The sequence below is a fragment of the Natator depressus genome, chromosome 24 (assembly GCF_965152275.1).
Source record: "Natator depressus isolate rNatDep1 chromosome 24, rNatDep2.hap1, whole genome shotgun sequence".
Classification (NCBI taxonomy): domain Eukaryota; kingdom Metazoa; phylum Chordata; order Testudines; family Cheloniidae; genus Natator; species Natator depressus.
In genome coordinates, this window is record NC_134257.1 from 8,179,076 (window position 1) to 8,199,148 (window position 20,073).

At 51.5% G+C, this 20,073-nt stretch overlaps 1 protein-coding gene and 1 long non-coding RNA gene across 2 annotated transcripts; one reads left to right on the forward strand and one right to left on the reverse strand.

Annotated features, from left to right (window-relative positions):
* The first annotated feature begins 3,334 nt into the window (after nt 1-3,334).
* MLLT11 (MLLT11 transcription factor 7 cofactor) lies at nt 3,335-12,021 on the forward strand. The gene is made up of 2 exons (XM_074938887.1): nt 3,335-3,611; nt 6,573-12,021. Exon 2 carries the CDS (start codon nt 6,579-6,581, stop codon nt 6,846-6,848), a length of 270 nt encoding a protein of 89 aa, XP_074794988.1. The 5' UTR covers nt 3,335-3,611; nt 6,573-6,578; the 3' UTR covers nt 6,849-12,021.
* Nucleotides 12,022-15,583: 3,562 nt separating this feature from the next.
* LOC141977200 (uncharacterized) lies at nt 15,584-18,483 on the reverse strand. Its single transcript, XR_012636188.1, has 2 exons — nt 18,150-18,483; nt 15,584-17,652 (listed from the first exon to the last, which is right to left on the reverse strand). It is a non-coding gene; the product is annotated as an uncharacterized LOC141977200 (long non-coding RNA).
* Between the last annotated feature and the right edge of the window lie 1,590 nt (nt 18,484-20,073).

A 20,073-nucleotide genomic window follows, 5' to 3' on the forward strand; every position in this document is an offset into this window, starting at 1 on the left:
GGAGTACGTTCCTAGTATCCCAGACAGGATCATACTCAGGCTAGCCCCGCCTGCTGCTCACCCCACCCTGGCTACACACTACCTGGTTATACCTAGGCAGGAGTACTGCAGAAAGGGATCGGGGTGGGGGTGGGGGGGAAATCAGAGTGGATCACAAGCTAAATATGAGTCAACAGTGTCACACTGTTACAAAAAAAGCAAACAACATTCTGGGCTGTATTAGCAGGAGTGTTGTAAGCAGGACACGAGGACTAATTCTTCCGCTCTACTCCGTGCTGATTAGGCCTCAACTGGAGTATTGTGTCCAGTTCTGGGCGCCACACTTCTGGAAGGATGTGAACAAATTGGAGCAAGTCCAGAGAAGAGCAACAAAAAATGACTAAAGGTCTAGAAAACATGACCTAGGAGGAAAGATTGAAAAAACTGGGTTTGTTTAGTCTGGAGAAGAGAAGACTGAGAGGGGACATGAGAACAGTTTTCAAGTACATAAAAGGTTGTTACAAGGAGGAGGGAGAACAATTGTTCTTGTTAATCTCTGAGGACGGGACAAGAAGCAACGGGCTTAAACTGCAGCAAGGGCGGTTTAGGTTGGACATTAGGAAAAGCTTCCGAACTGTCAGGGTGGTTAGGCACTGGAATAAATTGCCCAGGGAGGTGGTGGAATCTCCATCATTGGAGATTTTTAAGAGCAGGTTGGACAAACGCCTGTCAGGGATCATCTAGAACACTTTGTCCTGCCTTGAGTGCAGAGGACTAGACTAGATGACCTCTCAAGGTCCCTTCCAGTTCTGTGATTCTATACCAGGACAGACGCTGTGTGCGGACAAGGCCTTAGGCTGCTAAGTCTCTTAAGTGCTTTCAAAAATGTCACCCCATGCAGATGTCATTCTGGTGGGTGTGGGGAAAGTTTTGTTCAGGAGGAAGGTTTTGCAGTGATTCCTAGAGGTAGCTAGACTCTGGATTCTCCTGATCTCCAGACAGTCATCCTCATCAGTTTGGCAAACCAAGCAAATGGTGCCTATCATTGATCGTGCCATGAGAACTCCCTTCTGAGCTCAGCGGAGAGGCCGGCTTACAAGCCCATTGCATTACGTGAGGCCATGTCATTTATAGACAAGGGGAGATGCAGCCCTGTTTCAGACAACAGAGGTGTAAGGATTGGAGGTTGTTCCAGGCTCGATCTTGACTTCAGTCTGTTGCAACGTGCCTCTCTGACGAGACCTGCACGGATTCAGCTTTCTGAGCGAAGCCATGGTGACGCCCGTCCTGCTGATGAATAAAGACGTGCTCACGGAGAGGGATGCTCCCGAGGGAAGCAGAGGTGACTGCTGGCCAGCGGGCCGCGTTAGATGGAGAGCTCCCAAAGGAGTTGTGACACTTGTCAAAAGGTATCGCCTCACGTGTCCGAACGCACCGAGTCCCTCCAAGAAGCTAATCGGGCCATGTGTGTGTACTTGTGCGGCGCACCAGCAAAGACAGACCTAGTGCACTGGGAGTGGGGGGACTCTATCTGCTGTGACAATAATCCCTAGCACTTATCTAGCACTTCTCATCGGTCGAGTTCCAAGTGCTTTACAAGGGAGGTTAGAATAATCCCCATTTTACAGATGGGGAAACTGAGGCACCGGGCAGCATAGTGACTTGCCAAAGGTCACCCAGTAGGCCAGTTGCAGGGACAGGAATAGCACCCTGTGTCCTTTGTACTGGGGAACACTGCCTCCGTAGCATGGCACTTCCACGGTGTGCAGACACAGAGCCAGGTCGAGGGATGCCATTTCCTGTTATGCACCCCTCTGAGAGCAGGAAGCAGGGGGTGTCTCCTGCTCAGCCCAGGGATATGGACCCTGCCACTGTGATGGAGGCAACCGTCATTCCATGGCAACATCCAAGTGATGTGCTGGAAGAGCAGCAGAAGCTCCCTAAAAGTAGGCGGGGGGCCACTGGTGCCTGAACCCTGGCCCCACCCCCTGCCCCGAGCTGCCCCAAGGCCCCGCTCCTTTTCCAGAGGCCCCGCCCCCATGTCGTCCTTCTCCCCAAGCCCCTGCCCTCATTCCGCCCACTCCATGCAAGGCCCAGCCCCTGCACTGCCTCTGCCCCCCAAGTGATGGGGCTGTGGTCCCCTAGGCCCACGCCCCTGGTTGGAGGGGTAACTTGGTGACATTTAATGGCCTGTGATATGCAGGAGGTCAGAGTAGATGATTTAATGGTCCCTTCTGGCTATGGATCCACGAGGGATCTCCCGACAACCCTAGCTGCTCCTGCTCACTTGGCCCCTAGCTAGGTGTCTGCTTGGAAGGACTAGATGCAGCTCTGGGTGTTCTTCCTCCTTGGTTTCTCCCATCAAACCTGTGTGCTCCTGATCAGTTTCCCACAGGGTCTGGCCTTCAGCATTCATCAGCAGAAAAGCAAAGGAAAACAAAACTACTTGACCTCTTCAGAAAACACCAGACAGAAAAATTTTGCTGGTTCCCGCAGCAGGGTTTGCACACCTGCTAGGTTGTGCAGCCCCTCCTCCACCGCAACCCCAGCTGGGCGAACATGACTGAACGAAACGTATGTCTATTTAGGGAGAGATAGCCTATCCTCGCTGCTGCACTAATTGCCCAGGCTCTAAGATAAGTGGATCTGAAAGCAAAAACATGGAGGCAGAAATAGACCGTCTGAAAACCTAACGCAGAGGGGGCTTGGCTTTGATGGGAATTATGTGCACACAGCAACAGGAAAACCATTCCTGTGGAGGACCCAGAAGATCATTCTAATCCTATGCCAGTTGTAGAGTTGGATTTTATATCCTCGGTAATTTGATAGGAAGCCGGAACAATACAGCCTTATTTGGTATGGGGTCTTTTCAACCGGTGTCTTGAAAACATCTTGAGTTAATTAATTCCTCCCTTGCTGAGCAGGATTTCAGGGATTTACAGGTCAGTTTCCCCTCTGGAGCAGAGCTCAGTGGTGCAGAGTCAGGTATCTGCTTAGCGTCACTTATTTATTTGCAAAATGTCCTCAGCTCCTCTACGAGACCTGCCCCAAAACCATTCCCAGAGCAGAGCTTTTACCAAAACATCCAGTCTTGATTTAAAAATGGTCAGTGATGGAGCATCCACCATGACCCTCGGGAAATTGTTCCGATGGTTAAATGCTCTCCCTTTACAAATGCACACCTGATTTCCAGTCTGAATGTGTCTAGCTTCAAGTTCCAGCCATTGGCGTGTGTTCGACCTTTCTCTGCAAGATTGAAGAGCCCCTATTAAATATTTGTTCCCCATGTAGGTACTTACAGAACCTGCAGCTAAGATCAAGTGTGTGGATGAAGTCAAATCACTTCTGCTTTCAAGCCCGCCACCCCCCACTATAATAAAGCCTGGGTGAGCCACTTAAACAGCAGAATCATCGGCCCACCAGCCCCGGGAGGAGGGGTAATAAATCTGCCTATTTAGGAGGGGCTGCATTGCGGAGACAGACAGACACACGCGCACACTCACACTCAGACAAAAGCAAGGCAGAAAATTCTGCAAGCCTGACATCCAGCTGCCTCCGAAGACGAGTACGGCACAACGAAGACCCTGTCAGCTGGGTTAGCAGCCAGCAGATCCAACCCTTCCTTAAAACAGGTAACAAAATCAGCATTATTCTTTCAAAGGAAAGCTGAGCCACTTGGGGAGGGGGCGGGGGGGGTCTTGCTGAGGCTTGGATTGCTGGTGTGTCAGCCCTCAGAGGCTTTCCAGGCATCTGAAGAAGTGGGGTTTTTTACCCACCACAGCGGATGCCCAAATAAATCTGCTAGTCTTTAAGGTGCCACCAGACTCTTCGTTGTTTTTGTGGACACAGACTAACACGGCTACCCCTCGGATACAGGGAAGGAGACGAAAGGGAGCATATCCGATCAGTTTAGCACCGGGCTTTCACTGCAGTTGAATAAAGACTCCATTCCTCCTTCTAACCTGGCTGCCTGCGCGTTAACATGATTCCATTAATAAAGGGGACGCGCTTCTCTTTAGATCTGAGGATGGTAGACGACGCAGAGGACGTGTAAATTGCCTTTTTAAATATCTGCCACTTTTTAAATATATATAATTACCCTCCTGCCTCGTGGCTTTGAGGCTGGCGTTGCTGAGTGCATTTCTAAATCAAGCAGATTGCCCGGTGCTAAATGCACGATGGGTCTAATTTTAATAATCTGCTGTCCTCTTGCAAAAAGAAAGCCCGAAATATACCCGTGAGCAGAGTGCTATTTAAAAAACACAGTTGTTTGTTTTGTGGAAGGGGATGACATACAGTCTTCCCGGTACATTTTGATTTTTTTTTTAAATTTAGAAGCAAACTGGTCCCTGTGTAATTTGATGGGAATGTGAGTGCCCAGTTGCAGAGGATGTTGGAAACCCATTGGAATTAAGCCTCGTAAGAAACAAGCAGTGAGTGGAAAGCGAGGGATATCTAGATAGATTGACTCTAAAATCAAAGACAGCGAGGACCAAAGGACACAGTCCTGCCAGGAAAATGCACATTAAGGGTTGGATTCACTTGGACCAGGGTAGGCCAGGTGTTTGGGGAGTGGGGAGAATTGTATATTAAGGTGGTATCAAAGTGAAGAGCAAGGGCGGGGGAGGGGCTCTGCAGCAAATTCGCCTGGGTGGGGCCACTGCAGGAGCCATCTGGCTCGGCACACAATGGATCTCGTAGTTTGGGATGCGCCGAGCAGCTGGAGGTAGGAGAGGCGTTTCAGGTGGGCAAGGAGGTGTGCGACGGGGGGGCCTAGAAACCCCAAAGCAGAGCTTTGTTACAGCTGATTGGACACGATTTGGTCCTGATTCTGCTCTCACATCTGGCGGGGAGGGGTTGGACTGATGTCCGTGGAGTGACTCCTGATTTGAGCAGGGGTGTGCTGAAAAGAGGATGAAGTCCTTTGTCTTTGTGGGCGCGGGCGGGGTTTGGGTGTGCATACACACCCCCTCCCCACGGATATACATGCATGCCCACACAGATATACGCACGCATACAATCGTAATGCCTCTTAGACTTCTTCTCATCAGAAGCGCTCAAAGTGCTTTACAATGGAGGTCAATATACCTTTGAGGAAATGGGCCATTATCCCATTGTATGGATGGGGAAACTGAGGCATAGAGCTGTGAAGTGAGCTACCCAGCAGACCAGTGGCCAAGACAGGAACAGAGCCCAGATCTTCTGAGTCCCACTAGGCAACACTGTCCTCCACAGGCGTAGGTGTACGTGTACACACACACACACACACACACTATTCTATCCAGAGAGTTATAGTCAAAAGACAGCAAGAATTTGTGGTGCATCCTTATGATGAATCCTACAAACCCTAATTATATTTCTGTTCCTGTTTTATTCCCATGTCCGCACTTAGTTCTGTTCGCATTCCCAGTCACCCGCAAATTCTCAACACTAGAAACAAACCACAGGGGATATTATTTCCACATCCCTCATGATTAGTTTCCTACCATGCAAACGTTAGGGTGGCTCCTTCCGAGACCATCTGTATCTACATATCCAAGGGAAATGCTATAGAGAAGCCAATCATAAGCCCTAGGACCCAGATCCTGAAAGGGAGTTAGGCATAAATACCTTTGAGTATCTAGGCCCTAGCTCTTACCTAGTGCTTTTCATCAGCGGTTCTTAAGGCACTTTACAAAGGATGTCAGTGGTGTCGCTGCCATTTTATAGATGGGGAAACTGAGGCACGGAGTGGTTAGGTGACTTGCCTGAGGTCGCCAGTGGCAGAACGCAGACTAGAACCCACCTCTGCTGAGTCCCAAGCCAGTGCACTAGCCACTAGGCAGCAGCTGCTTTGGATCCTTTATCAAAACCGGACAAACCAGCTGCTGAGGAGCAACATGTGGCTGCTAGAATAGAAGGCGGCTGTAAAACCAGCTCTTCACAGCCTGGGGAGGGGAAGCTCCTGAAGGACTCGGGGGCCGGGACCTGTCCCAAGATTTGTGGGATGTTCCCATCCCATAATTTCTTCATTAGGAGGTGTATGGCGGTACCACCTAGGGGTCCCATTGTGCTGCACGGACACAGAGTAAGAGACAATCCCTGCCCCAGAGACCTTACAATCTCCCTAGATCAGACAGAGGAAGGAGCGTTAGTACTAATTTACAGATGGGGCGCTGAGACCCACATCTTCATAGATACTGAGGTGCCCGACAGCCACGATGTCAGTGGGCCTGGGCCGAAGTGACCTGCCCTAGAGTACAGAGAAGGGTGCTGGGGAACCCAGCGCTCCCGAGCCCTAGCCTGCTGCCTTATCCACCCGCCCACAGAGCAAAATTCTTCGCCGCCAGCATTGATTGGGGAAGGGACCATTGTACCAGGGCCCTGACCCCCAAAACGTCCGTGTAACTGTGGTGAAATGGGATGAGGTGGGGCCCCAGCAGCCGATGTATTGGGGCCCCAAATTTCTCTCCACGGGCCTGTTCACAGGGTTGGGGCCTGGGCCCTGTGGTAATCATGAAGCAGTGACGTTTTCGATCATTCCGTAGCCCGAGTGGCTAGGACTGCGTGGTAGCCCGCGGCTTCAGAAGACTTTCCTGTCCTCTTCCTTGTAGGCGGAGATGCTGGACACGGCGAATAGCCAGTACGACTCCTTCCTGTACTGGAGGATGCCCATCCCGGAGCTCGACCTGGCGGAGCTGGAGGGGCTGGGGTTGGCCGACGCGGCCCTCTACAAAGCCAAGGGAGGTGTGGGCAAGCGGCCTGGGGACTGGAAGCAGCTCAGGCAGGACATCGCCGAGGAAGAGGACACTCTCCTGCAGTTCAACAGCTTCAATTTCTGGCGCGCGCCGATAGCCAGCGTTAGCGTGTTAGATTTTGAGCTGGTCTGATGCCGGCGGCCCGAGCACACGGCCGGGTCTCTTTGGTTAGGTCTCTGTGTTGTCCTTTACTTTGAAAGTGGTCGCTGACGATGCCGATTAACGAATCGCCCAGCGATGACACCTCCGAGACTCATCGTCCGTGTTCCCCCCCCGCCCACCTTCTCTCTTCTCAAGGGTGTGTCTACACAGTACGTGCAGGTGTCGGCACTGAGCTAGCATTACTCTAGCTAGCACGGGTAACCATCGCAGGGTAGTTGCGGCAGGCCGGCTGTTTGTCTGGTTTTAAGCCGGGCCGTCCTTTTTGTCTGTGGTTGGGCCCCTGTCCAGCACCGGGATAACGCCGGACACGGGTTTGTCCGGTATCAGGCATGGAGGACATCATGTTGAAGAGTGCGCCACTCTGCCCCTGCTGGTATGACTGGGGTCAGGGGATCTTCCCCAAAAGTGGGGGGGGGCAGGGACCTCCACCCTCTCCCTGGCACTGTCCCTGCCCCTCCTCTTACCACCGAGACCCCACCCCTGGCTAAGCCAGAAGCGGGGCTGGGGAGCCCGGGCCCCTCCACCTGCCTGGGGTACAGGGGGCTTGAGAGTAGCCCCTGGCCTGTGTTCCCACCCCACCCCCCCAAGCCCTCCGCCCAGGGCAGGTGGAGGGTCCAGGGAGTGGGGCCTTGGGGGAAGAGAAGGGACAGGGACAGGGCCCGTGGCAAAAAGTGGCCCCCCCTGTTCCAGCGCCCCTGACTGGGGCGTTCTCCAACATGCCATCCATCCGGTCACGCCAAAGGGGCAGTGTCACACAGCTGGGGTCAGCCCCACGCCGTTCCCAGAAGTACTGGAATGTCTGGTAATTCTGGGGATGCATCAGTGGCCCCCTTAACATCTGGTGGCCCAGGCTAGCCACCCCAGTACTAGCCTGCCAGAGTCCCGGGGTGCCTATTTGGGTTGCCAGCCCATGCCGAAGTCCGTCTCGCCCTTTTCTACCCTGCTATTGTTACTCATGCTGGCTAGACCAAAACAAACCGGGGCGTGCCGAGCCATGTGGCAGTCACACTGTCACGTGCCCGTGGTTAGTGTTGGAAGCCACATTCAGTTTGTCTTGGTGTGAGCAGGCATTGTGCCATAGCCCTGACCGTACCTGTGCGAGAACGTGCTAGAGAACCACGAAGTAGCAGTCGGATTTGAGCTCATTCCTATTGTGTTTTATTAAGAAACGTGCGTGCAAACAGAAGACCACCTCACCTGTCCAAATTTCCCTCTTAGCTGAAGTCCGATCACATTGCCCTGGGGTAGCGGACATCCCTGCTTCTCTAAACGCTCCCATTTTTCCAACCTGCGCTCAGTTTCCCCACCCTTTCCATTTGGATATGGATATTCAAGGTTTCTCTGCCATGCAAACGCCAGCGGGCCCTTTCTTCTGCTCAATAGGGGCCGATCAGGCGCAAGCCTCATTCCTGAAAAAGAGTCCCAGCCTCTCCGCCTTGTCCAAAACCGCAGAGCAAAGAGAAAACCATCAGTGTGAGAATTTTGCTAGGAACGTGGATACATTTTCATTAGGATGTAGGGAAATTTTGGGGACAGAGCCTCAGGAGGTATTGATGGAGCCTGTTTCCGCCAGCCGCAGATCTGGCCCATGCTGCCTGACCCACTAAAACCAAATACAGCCACCACATCAGTTTTGCCTTAAAGACTTGGGGTTAAATATTGCTCGGGCTCCCATCCCCTGGGATTACTGCCACATTGAACATGGGTCGCATGTGGGCTCTGAGGGCCCGATTCCGATTGCCTTGTAGTGCCTCACGCCACGAGCCAGGCATTGGCCTTCTAAAGCCAGGGAGCAAGGTGCTACTCCGTGTGAGGATGGCTATCGGAACCGGACCCTTACGGCTGGCTCTTGCTGCCCGTATCACAGGAGGGCCACGCTGCTAATCCTCTCGCTGGTGATCATCCGATTCACCCCCGCTGAAATATTTTTGGGGCTGCGTCTGAGTAGCCACTCGCCAGTGGGACTAAGGCCTTGGCAGCCTGCTTACTGAGCAGTAGCTGGCTCTGCACGTTACTCTAGTTAGGGTGGCTTTGAGCAGTAAGGACCAGAGCCACAAGAATCATAGGACTGGAAGGGACCTTGAGAGGTCATCTAGTCCAGTCCCCTACTCTCATGAAGTATTCGGATGCTCATGGCGTATCAAGAGTATTAGGCATTGTGCTTTACCAACCCCACTGGCTTCACGGGCGGCTGTGGGCTCCGTCAGCCCCGGCCTGCTCCACCTGGCTGGCGTCAGGCTTGGAGCGAGGGGAGAGCCCGGCTCAGATGAAGGCTGATTGGGGAGGAGAGCAGATCTCCAGCTGTGAGAGAGCAGCTGAGCCTTCCAGAGCCTCCCTAGGGAGAGGCAGGAGAGCTGTGGGACTATGGCTGGGTCTATGTCAGCCGTGAATGACCTGACCCTGCCGCTGAGTTAGTCTGCTGCAAATGGTGCCCTGCCTGAAGGGGGCGACTGCTTGGGAATAGACCTTTTGTTTCCTTATGCCTGACTGCAGACTTAGGGCTGACTTGTCCGGAGCGGAGCAGCAAACTGACCGCAGCTGCCTAGCTCCCATTGATTTCAATGGGGGTTAGGCACCTAAATACCTATGAGGATCTGGGCCTTAGGGGCTACTTGGAGTGAGTAGTCCTCAGGGGAAGGGGTTAAACAAACAAAAAAACAAAAAAACTGTTTTTCTTCCCCCCAAGTGCAACAGAAGTGTCTGGAAACAAGTGGTGGAAAATCTGGGAGGTTTTTTTTAATGTCCACTTAAATAAAAAAAGGCCCGTTGGCTGGATTGTTCACACCTGTGTTGACGCCAGCTATGAGACATGTTAGCCCAAAAGGCAACAGGACAAGAGAGATGGAAAAGACTGAAGAGGAGGGTATGTGCTTCAGGGTAGCATTGCTCCAGTGTACCTGCTGTTTATGGTTCTCAGTGCTGCAAGGGAGGCTAGGAACGTCTATACGGAGATTAATTGTAACAGATCTATGGCAACCTTGGACTTCACAGCGGTCACCATGCTGCATCAGGTGGTTGTTTGGAATTTCAGAGTGATAGAACCCAGAGCCACTGCTCCAGGCCTCTACAGCGTGAGCGCAGAGTGAATTTCCTTGAGCAGCTACCAGTATAGGGTCTATGACCCACAGTGGAGCAGTTCTGATTCCACCCACCAGAGGACAGGGGTGCGGCTGCACACTAGCCGGTTCTTGACGTTATGATGCTAGTCAGGAAAGCCACAATGTGCAGCAACTCAAAGCCTTCCAGGGAGCTTGCAGAGTATGTAACGCGTAGAAGGGAACGAGGCAGCCCGAACTAGTAAACGGCTATGAAAAATGTAAATTCCACATACAGAGCATGGCTATTTCACCTTCCAAAAATACCCAGGCTGCGGACTTTCAGATGCCAATTTTAAACTGGAGGTGAAGAATGTAAACTTCCCTTCGCAGGCCTGTATGGTTTTGTGTCCCAAGCCAAAAAGCCATGGAAACCAGGGGAGAGGTACTTATAATGAAACTTTAAATAAAATTAGTTTTTAAAAAAGTACACATTCCTGTGGACACTTGAAATCCATACAGACTGGAACAAAACACTCTTTATAGCTGCTATTCCTCAGCTGCCTTCAAACCCTTTAAAGGTCTTTTGACTATCTATGGTAAACGGACATGCCAACCAGTGGGTGTGCCTGGTCTGAAACGCCTGCCTTCTTGCCTGGGGGAGTGAAAAATCAAGAGGCTCCTAAAATAAAGGGTCTGCTTCTCCTTTACCCTGCACCAGTGCCAACTCAGTGTAAGAGACACTTGTACGGGAAGTGCTTTCTGTTTCAGGAGAAATCCTGCAATTTTGAAAATTTTTTTCCCATTCCAGAACAAAAAACAAAACAATTCAAAAATTTCCTGTGAAACAAAATTGCCGGGGGTGGGGGTGGGCGTGCGGGGGGACTATTTTGGGTGGATCGCAATGGTTCACTCTGATTTCAGCTTTTTCAAATTTGTATAATCTATTGTCTAAAGTCAAACTATTGACCAATCAATCATTTTGAAATGGAACATCGGCAAGTTTGGTTTCCGAAAGAGTGAAATGGAACTTTCCGACCTTACCGGAACGCGCCATTACGCCTTTGTTTCTGAAATGAAAGGGTCAAAATTGACCCGTTCCCGACAAACACTTTGATTGGGACGAACCAGTATTTTCCGAAGGAAAAACATGCCACTCAAAACCTTCCCAGCAGCTCTAGTGACAGACACAGCCATTCTGAGCAGATAGCACTGGATATCCACTTGGCGTTGGGGTAAATGCTATCCAAAGGTGCAGGGTACCAGAGAAATGGGCCCAAGTCTCCAAGACCGATGTGTTTAATGTTCAGTGTGCCTTACAAAGAGCAAGAAAGCAGGTCAATGAATGGGAGAAATCTACTAAATTAAACTGAAACGAAAACCACTGAATTCTCCATCCACCCTTCACTGCTGGTTTGGAGTCAGTGCTGATACAAGAGGCCTAGGAATGGATTACAGAAACCTGCCTTTATCTTGGTTTCTGTGTGAAATCTGAGGCTATGTCTTCACCTTTCATGAGATCTTTCTACATCCTGAATTTAGAACCGGCATGCTTCCAGGGTCTATATATTCCTCAGATCTCACAGAGAAACAAAGGTGTCCTGATCAAGCCAATATGGTCAAGTGGAGTTGTGCGTGTTTGGTCAATAGGTACTGGGCCCTTAGGTTCATGCACACAATCTAATGGACTGAAGCAACTGCTGAGAACTAGAAATCTCAATATCTGGGTGGGTTAAGTATCATACGCTGTACGCAGAATTTAATGCTACTGTACTTTCTCCTAGACCATGCACAGCTGATTACAGGGCTGTATAGGTGTCCAGTAGTCCTCTTACATACAGAAATCTGCAGCGTATACACACCAGTTCTGTGTATGGCTCTCTTGTACACTGCAAGTTGCAAAAGGCTCCTGAGTAAGTTGTGTTAGTGAGGAGTCCTTGTTTATCCCCCCTTTTTATAAGGACAGATGCCTTGTTTGCCTTCACAAATCATTCAGTCTTCCACTTGCCCAGCTGTCTAGCACTTCCACTGCTTCTTTGTGTTCTCCAGGACGGAATGAGCTAAACCGATGCCAGAGGTGTTTTCCAAAATCTTCAAGTGTAATGGTCCCAAACTCTAACCGATGGCTTCACCTGGCAGTCCGGCACTGTGCTGCCTCCGAACAAACGTTAATAAAGTGTTTCACCCCTGAACCACGCTAAATCTTCTCTGCGTGAATATTATGCCACGATTCGTATTCTTTGAACTAAAATGTTTATTGCGGCAACAGATTGACCAAACTGTCACTCCGCTGCTTTTACTGTCTATTGCTTTTGCCGGGCATTTAGAAGTCTGGCATTTCCGCTAAGATTTCAGCTTCCTCACCACTTTGTGCTCCATAATATCATCTTTCACCTCTCTTGCCATTTCATAATAATAAAAGAGTATGAAACTAAGAGGCTTTATCTGTATTTTCTGGGGAACACTCTCCCCTTGCTGGGTGTAACTATGGAATTCAAGTGTGTGGATACATCAAAACAAAGATCTACTGGTTTTCCTTATGGCTATTTTCTGGTTTTCTGCTTTCCCATCCGAGAGGGCCCAATTGCAGAAACTGTTGTAGGTTTATTTCCGTCATTTCTGATATCGTTATAACTAGCCTGGGCTGCAAAAAAGGAATTTTCATCCTGCCAAAGATGCCAAGATTTAGGGAAAATTTTCATTCTAAATTGGAGTAAAAATCGCAACATTTTTCATGGGACAGAAAGTAAAAAAAAACAAAATGGAAATTTGTTTTGGCTTGCTGTCTGCCTTCCTTGTCAATTTTATCTTCTGCCTGCAGGGAAAAGGTGAAATTGACAAGATCCTTCTCCATGAGCTATCAGGGTTCCAGCATTTGGATTTTTTTCCAAATAGAAAAACTGAATTTTTTCAACCAAATTGAAATTTTCCCACAGACAATTTTCATTTTTGCACAAAGGGCCTATTCAGTTGGAAAACTGCAGCCCAGACCTAGCCGTAACATCACATTCTCACAGATCCTTTGACTTCGCTACATTCCCACAGAATGGGCAGCATGTCAGATGCCAGCAGCCAGTCTTTAAGAACATAAGAATGGCCACACGAGGTCAGACCAATAGCCCATCTAGGCCAGTGTCCTGTCTTCCCACAGAGGCCAATGCCAGATGATTCAGAACAGGGTAATTAAATCAAGTGATCCATCCCCTGTTGTCCAGTCCCAGCTTCTGGGAGTCAGAGATTTAGGGACACCTGGAGCATGGGGTTGCATCCTTGGCCATCTTGGCTAATAGCCATTGATGGGTCTGTCCTCTAGGAACTTCTCATTCTTTTTTGAACCCAGTTACACTTTTGGCCTTCACAACATCCCCTGGCAATGAGTTCCACGGACTGTATGTTGTGTGCAGAAGTACTACCTTTCGTTCGTTTTAAACCAGCTGCCTATTACTATCATTGGGTGAGCCCTAGTTCTTGTGTTATGTGAAGGAGTAAATAACACTTCCTTATTCACTCTCTCCACACCGTTCATAATTTTATAGACCTCTATGATATCCCACCCCCCTTTAGTCATCTCTTTTCTAAGCTAAACGGTCCCAGTGTTTTTAATCTCTCCTCCTAAGGAAGCAGGTCCCTGCTCCTAATTATTTTTGTTGCCCTTCTCTGTACTTTTTCCAATTCTAATCTATCTTTTTTGAGATGGGGTGACCGCAACTGCCTGCAGCATTCAAGACGTGGGCGTACCATGGTTTTAGTTAGCGGCATGGTGATATTTTCTGCCTTTGCATTGGAAGGATAATTAACGACGGCGGGGAAAGCGTTTGGAAGATGTAAACACTCTACACCGTGCGCTTGATTCTGCATCTCCCTGCACTGTCTGCAGTAATCAACACAAGCACAAAGTGAAGGTGAAATACTGCCAGATCAGGATGGTAGCATTTTGCACTGTGTTCTGGAGTAAATGGCTGTATAAGGTGCAAAATAATGGGGAGCCAGGGCCACAAAGCATTAAGTATTATTATTAATAATAATAATGGTGTATCCTCTTGGTCTAGATTGAGCTCTTAGAGGTACGGTGTCTGCCCTTTGTTTTTCACTAGGTCTGTTGTCTGCTTGCAGTGGTCCACTGCACTGGGTTCTCAGCTGGTGTAGACCAGCATAGCTCCACTGAAATCAACCAAAGCTCCCAGCCCAGAACCTGTCCCATCATGCCATCTTCTCTTCCGATCGTGGTGATAGGATCTGTTACAGGCTTCACTCACTGCAAGAGCGCCTCTTTCCCGGCCTGGCCTTGCGTAGCGGCTTTCTTTCCGTATGGCTCCCCCCGCCCATGGTCACTCCGTCAGCGCGGGGCTCTCTCTCAGCCCTCTGGCTAGGTCGCTATGTGATCCCCCCTTCCAGGAGATCAGAGTCTCACCAGGCATCTCCAACAATCCAGCACCACTTCCCAATGACTGGTAGGGGAACCCAGGCCCTCCCTCTACACTGGGTTCCAACCCAGGGACCCCGTAACCAGCAGCCACGGTCCGCACTGTCCCCCTTCTTGCTGCTGTTACCTGGGTTTCTTCCTACCCTGCCTTCTCAGGCTCTCTTTCCCCACAACTCCTGTGGGGTTGACTCTCCCTCCAGGGCTTATTCTCCCCCCTGGCTTTCCTCCTCCCCACTTCCCAGCTCCTAGAGAGCAATTTGCAGATTCCCTCCCTGCTCCTACAAAACTCTTCCCTTTCTATTCCTTACCCAGCTTCTCCCCCTGCTGGCCTCCCTCAGCAATTACTATTTATAAATCCCTGGACCTCCCTTCAGGTGCCACAGGGAAGGTGAAGTGGCCTCTTCGGGGCCACCTTAACCCTTTCAGGGCTGGTGCGGGGTGATCGCCTTTGGCGTTAGTGCAGTGGTGGATTAGCCACTGGGCCAATGGGGCCCATGCCCAGAGGCCCCGGCCAATTGGGGGGCCCCAGCGAAATGGGCGCCCCCACGCCCTGACCCCCCTCCCCGACAGGAGCGCTGGGACCCCAGCTGCGGCCCTGGGACTGGAGCAGCTCTACCTCCCTGCCATGGCCTCTGGGCTGGGGGAGCTCTCACTCCCTGCTGTGGCCCCGGAGCCGTGGGAAGACAGAACTTCTCTGGTCTTGGAGCTGCAGAGGGGGCTGGGGGGGGGCAGAAAGGAACAAACGGGTTTTGGGGCCACAGTGGGAGGCAGAATGGGGCAGAGCTGCAAGCAGAAGGGGCAAAATGGGAGTGGGACTGCAGACAGAGGGGATTGGGAGGGCCCCCCCCACTTACTCTGGCCCAGGGCCCCACGAAACCTTAAACCGCCTCTGCTAGTCAGTGTCACAAATAAAGTTGCTTTTTAAACAAGAGGTCAGCCTCCAGCAGAACACTCAAAAAAAAAAAAAACACTTTTTTTTTTTTAAAAAGCTCTCTTTTCCCAGTCCCTTGTCTTGTGAGACAGGCTCCCCATCATACAAGCTGCCAGGCTATGGAAAATGGAGAGAATTTTCCTTGAGACTGGTGGGCACAGACACACCTTTGTGCATCAGTTCACAGAGCTTTGGCAGGGTGACACACGCCGCAGCCACTGGGTAAACAGTCTGGGGAAGAGACGGAATTTCATTTACGCTCATTAAAAAGAAAAATCTAGAGGCTATTACACACATGTGCTTTTGACACTTGATCCTATTTGCAGCCCAAATGTAACTTTATTCAGATCTCCCCAAACCAGGGCCCTGCCAGGGGCGGAGCGGTCTGCCACGGGGTCAGCAGGGAATCCCACCGAAACACGCTGCCCTCATAAGGGTGGGAGGTACGACTCCCTCACCGGGTCACTGCCTGCCTGCCGGCTCTCCTGCAGCAGTGGTCCATGTGGTATCGGGGTCTCCAGGCTCCTCAGCACCAGACACTCCCTGGGCTTCCGGTAGCGGCAGGCCTCTGGTCCAGGCTTCTGGCTCTTCAGCTCTCGCAGGTAAAGGCTGTAACGGCTCCTGGGCTGGAGCCCCTGCCAAGTGTCCTTCCTCCTCTACAGTCAGCCTGAGCAGCTTTGCAGCCTTTTATACCTGACTTCCAGGTGGAGCATGCCCAGCAGAGCCTCGGGCGGGTCTTCCTCTGCTAGGAGGGAAATATTAACCCCTTCCTTACCAGTGCGGGGCCGATCCGCCCCGTCACCGTTACTGATTGTAATGATGAGTTCTTTTCAGGTCAGCTTTTATCTGCAATCTATAGCTTATTAATTTACCCACAAACACATATGTACGTATTCAACAGTTTATAGATCAAGGTCAGGGACACCAAACTTGTACTGAACATGCCAACACTGTCCTGCAAGCAATTGTCATAGACTAGGGTCGAGGCTCAGCCGTTAGACCATACAACAATGCAAAGCACTATGATATTCTTATTACATTTACTTATGATCCTCAGTTCATTAGGACCTCTAACACTTATCATACTTCCAGTCCTTCTCCCAGGAGTAAGGAAGTATTTGTGTTAAAGACACCGTTAAGAGCATGTTCCCTGCTATTTGCATGCCTTGGTCTGAAAGGGACAGGTTTAAAATATCAAAAGCAATTAAAGTTATTGCTTAAAATCACTCTTAGGCCAATTTGCTTGGGCTTACAAAGGAGAGCATGCGTACAGCACCAGTTAGCTAAAAACTAATACAAGGTGTTACTGAGAAGCGTAGAGTCCGCCAAAGAACCTTCTGTTATGTAATATTCAAGAACAGAGAGAGAAATGCAATTCCTGGAAGGAAATTTCTTCTCCTTAGCGGTGTAACAGGGGAAGGCTGGTCACCATCCTGGCCTGAGTGTGCAGGACTCAGAACTTCTGGAATTGTGCAGCTCGTTCGTGGGCTCCATCAGCTCCGAGGTCCACACTGTGACCCCAGGTTTATAGACTCTGTTTCTGGATGTGCTGAAGGAGGCCAAACCTCTGATTTCTATTGGGCACTGGGCAGCTCCGGTATATTCAGATTTCAGTTCCCTTAGTTTCTCTGCTGCTTCCGTCGGTATCCAGTAGATGGCATTGGTGTAAGACAAACTTCTTTTTCCTCGTAGGGTTTAATATTTGATTCATTTCACGGACAGTACGTCAGTATTAGTCCTGGCTGTTAATGGGAATCTCCCCGTTTTAAGCAATTTCTCTCAATATTCCAAAGTTATACTCCGATTAGGTGTTCAGGTCTTTCAATCCTCGATGGCCCAGGAAAATCTTGGTGGATTTTGTTTAGACTTTTTAAAGGTTTGTATTTTTGTTCAGAAGATTTGGGTAAATGATCCCTTCTGGGAGTTATTTGCCAGCCCTTACAACACACAGGCCCCTTGTCCCTGCTGGATTTGAACATGCCACCAATCTAAATCATCGCAGACTTATCACGCCCCTGGTCAGTGACCCCCGTAGGAGAATTTCTTCCTTCTTCAGGTTTCTTTGATCGGGGCAGGGCGGGGTCACTCACAGGCTTGCCTGGTTCCACCGAGAGTGCATAGAGGGCTAAGAAGATAAATACATTACTGATTGGGCAGTGCCTGGTTACTGTGAGAATGGGAGCCAGAGAAAGACCACAGACAGTCACAGCAAACACACACACACACCCCAAAGCGGAGGCAGAGCCCAGCCTAGCCATAAAGATCAACTGGCTTCTCTTTTATCTTCGCTTTTGCCCTCTGACAGCAGCCCAGAAATCAATGGGCCCATAGAGCCGAAGGCTATTGGTTATTGGTGATGTCACAGAACAGTGCATCCTGGGACAGCTGCAGTGTGAACCAGAGAGTCCCAAGGGGATTTCGGAGGGAAACAAAGGAATGAGATTAAAAAAATGAGTTAAGCTTTAAAACAGTCCCCATGCTAGCCTGGCACAGAAACCTGCGCTCGCCCTCTTTCTTTGGTGCTTATAGAGTATTATCTGAGCACCTCACAGACCTTCTGTGGGGAAGGGCAGTGCTGTTATCCCCATTGTATGGATGCAGAACAGAAGCATAGAGAGGCTAAGTGACTTGCCCAGGGTCACACAGGAAGCCAGTAGCGGGGCAGAGGTTTGATGATGTCCTGAAGAGGCCCAGGCCAACACTGGCTTCTCCTTCCTTCCTAATTTCGTTCGTATTTTACAGATGGGGAAACTGAGGTACCGAACTTGGCCAGAGGCCACCCAGCACCAGCAGAGTCAAGGCTAAAAACCAGGTTTGCTGAACACAGGCTGGCCCCGGACCCCGCTCCACTGGACCATGTGGCCTCTGTACTCACCGCTCACCTCTGCTTTACACTTCGTCTTTAACAAGCAGCTTGTGCACCCTGCTTCCCTGGGTCTGTGGCGCCAGGTGTCTACAGCAATTAACCACACGCCCCGAAAAAGCCGACTCAGCAGCAAGATGGTCAGTCATTAATTCTGGTTCCCAGAAGCGCTTTAATGAGAAAATCTTGAGCAGCAAATCCAGACAAGACCATGTGAAAGAGCTAGTTCAGCATTGTGCAGAACAGCAGGGCAGCCAGCCCCTGAGTGCAAACACTCCCTGAGCCAGGATTTAAAAGCCAGTCCCCGCCCAGCGCCTGCAGGCGGTGAAAGCTGACTGAAGAGTTCATTAGCGCTTAGAGAGGCTGGGTCCAAGCAGCACAAAAACCTGCCCTGCCCTCCAGTTTCACTTTGCTTTGCAGGTCACAGTGGGCCAGATTCACACAGGCCTTTAAAAGTCCAGTTGGCAGTGCAGCAGGGCAGGCTCCCTACCCTGCCCGGCTCCACGGGGCTCCTTGGAAGCTGCCAGCATCTCCCTCTGGTTCCTAGGCGTAGGGGCGGCCATGGGGGCTCCGCACGCTACCCCTGCTCAGACCACCAGCTCCGCCAGGAACCAATGGGAGCTGCGGGAGCGGTACCTGTGGACGGGGGCAGTACGCAGACCCACCTGGTAGCGCCTCCACCAAGGAGCCGGAGAGAGATGCTGGCAGCTTCCCCGGAGCTGCCTGAGGTAAGCACCAACCGGAGCCTGCACCCCAAACCCCCTCCCAAGTCCCAACCCCTTTTTCCAGCTTGGAACGCCCTCCCACACCCAAACTCCCTCCAAGAGCCTGCACCCCCTCCTGCACCCCAACCCCCTGCCCCAGCCCTGAGCCCCCTCCTGCAGCCACACTCCTTCCCTGAGCCTGCACCCTGCACTCCCTCCCACGCCCCAACCCCCTGCCCCAGCCCTGAGCCCCCTGCTGCACCCAAATTCCCTCCTGGAGCCCGCACTCCCTCCTGCACCCCAACCCCCTGCCCCAACCCAGAGCCCTCTCCCACACTGTGAACCCCCTTGGACACTGTGAACCCCTTGGCCCCAGCCTGGAGCCCCCTCCTGCACCCCAAACCCCTCATCCCTGGCGCCACTCCAGAGCCTGCATCCCCAGCTGGAGCCCTCACCCTCTCCTGCACCCCAACTCCCTGCCCCAGCCAGAGCCCCCTTCCACACCCTGAACCCTTCATATCTGGCTCTACTCCGGAGCCTGCCCTCCCCAGCCCACAGCCTGTACCCCTCCCACACCCCAACCCCCTGCCCCAGCCTGGAGCCCCCTCCCACACTCCGAACCCCTCGGCCTCAACCCCCAGCCTGGAGGCCCCTCCTCCACCCCAAACCCCTCATCTCCAGCCCCACCCCAGAGCCCACACCCGCTCTCACACCCCAACTCCTTGCTCCAGCCTGGTGAAAGAGAGTGAGTGAGCGAGGGTGGGGGAAAGCGAGCAACGGAGGGAGGGGGGATGGAGGGAGGGGGGGTGGGGGCCTCAGGGAAGGGGCGGAGCAAGGGCGGGGCAAGGGTGTTCGATTTTCTGCAAATAGAAATTCAGCAGTCCTATACATGGGCAGAGCACCCAAGGAAGGGATTTTCAGAGGCCCGCAAGCTGAGCAGGCCAGGAGTGAAATGCAGAGGAAAGGGGTGGGGTTTAGGGCCCAGATTCACAGCTCCTATTGATCTGGGCCTTCCACCCCACAGGGACGGCTGGCACTAGGTGCCTCTCTCCAACCAGGACCCTCAGCCACGAACCCTCGCCTGGAGATGGGAACCTGAGCCAGCTCAGCCATTTCTCAGATAAAACCAAAGTGAGAGCAAGAGTCCCTAGTCCCCCTCACCTAGAGATTAGGGCACTCAGCTGGGATGTGGAAGACATGGGGTCAAATCCCAGTGCTCCCTGATTCAGAGCAGGACTT

Excerpts from the sequence above, each read along its gene's own strand:
- MLLT11 (XM_074938887.1), top strand. The coding sequence starts at position 6,579 with ATGCTGGACACGGCGAATAGCCAGTACGACTCCTTCCTGTACTGGAGG.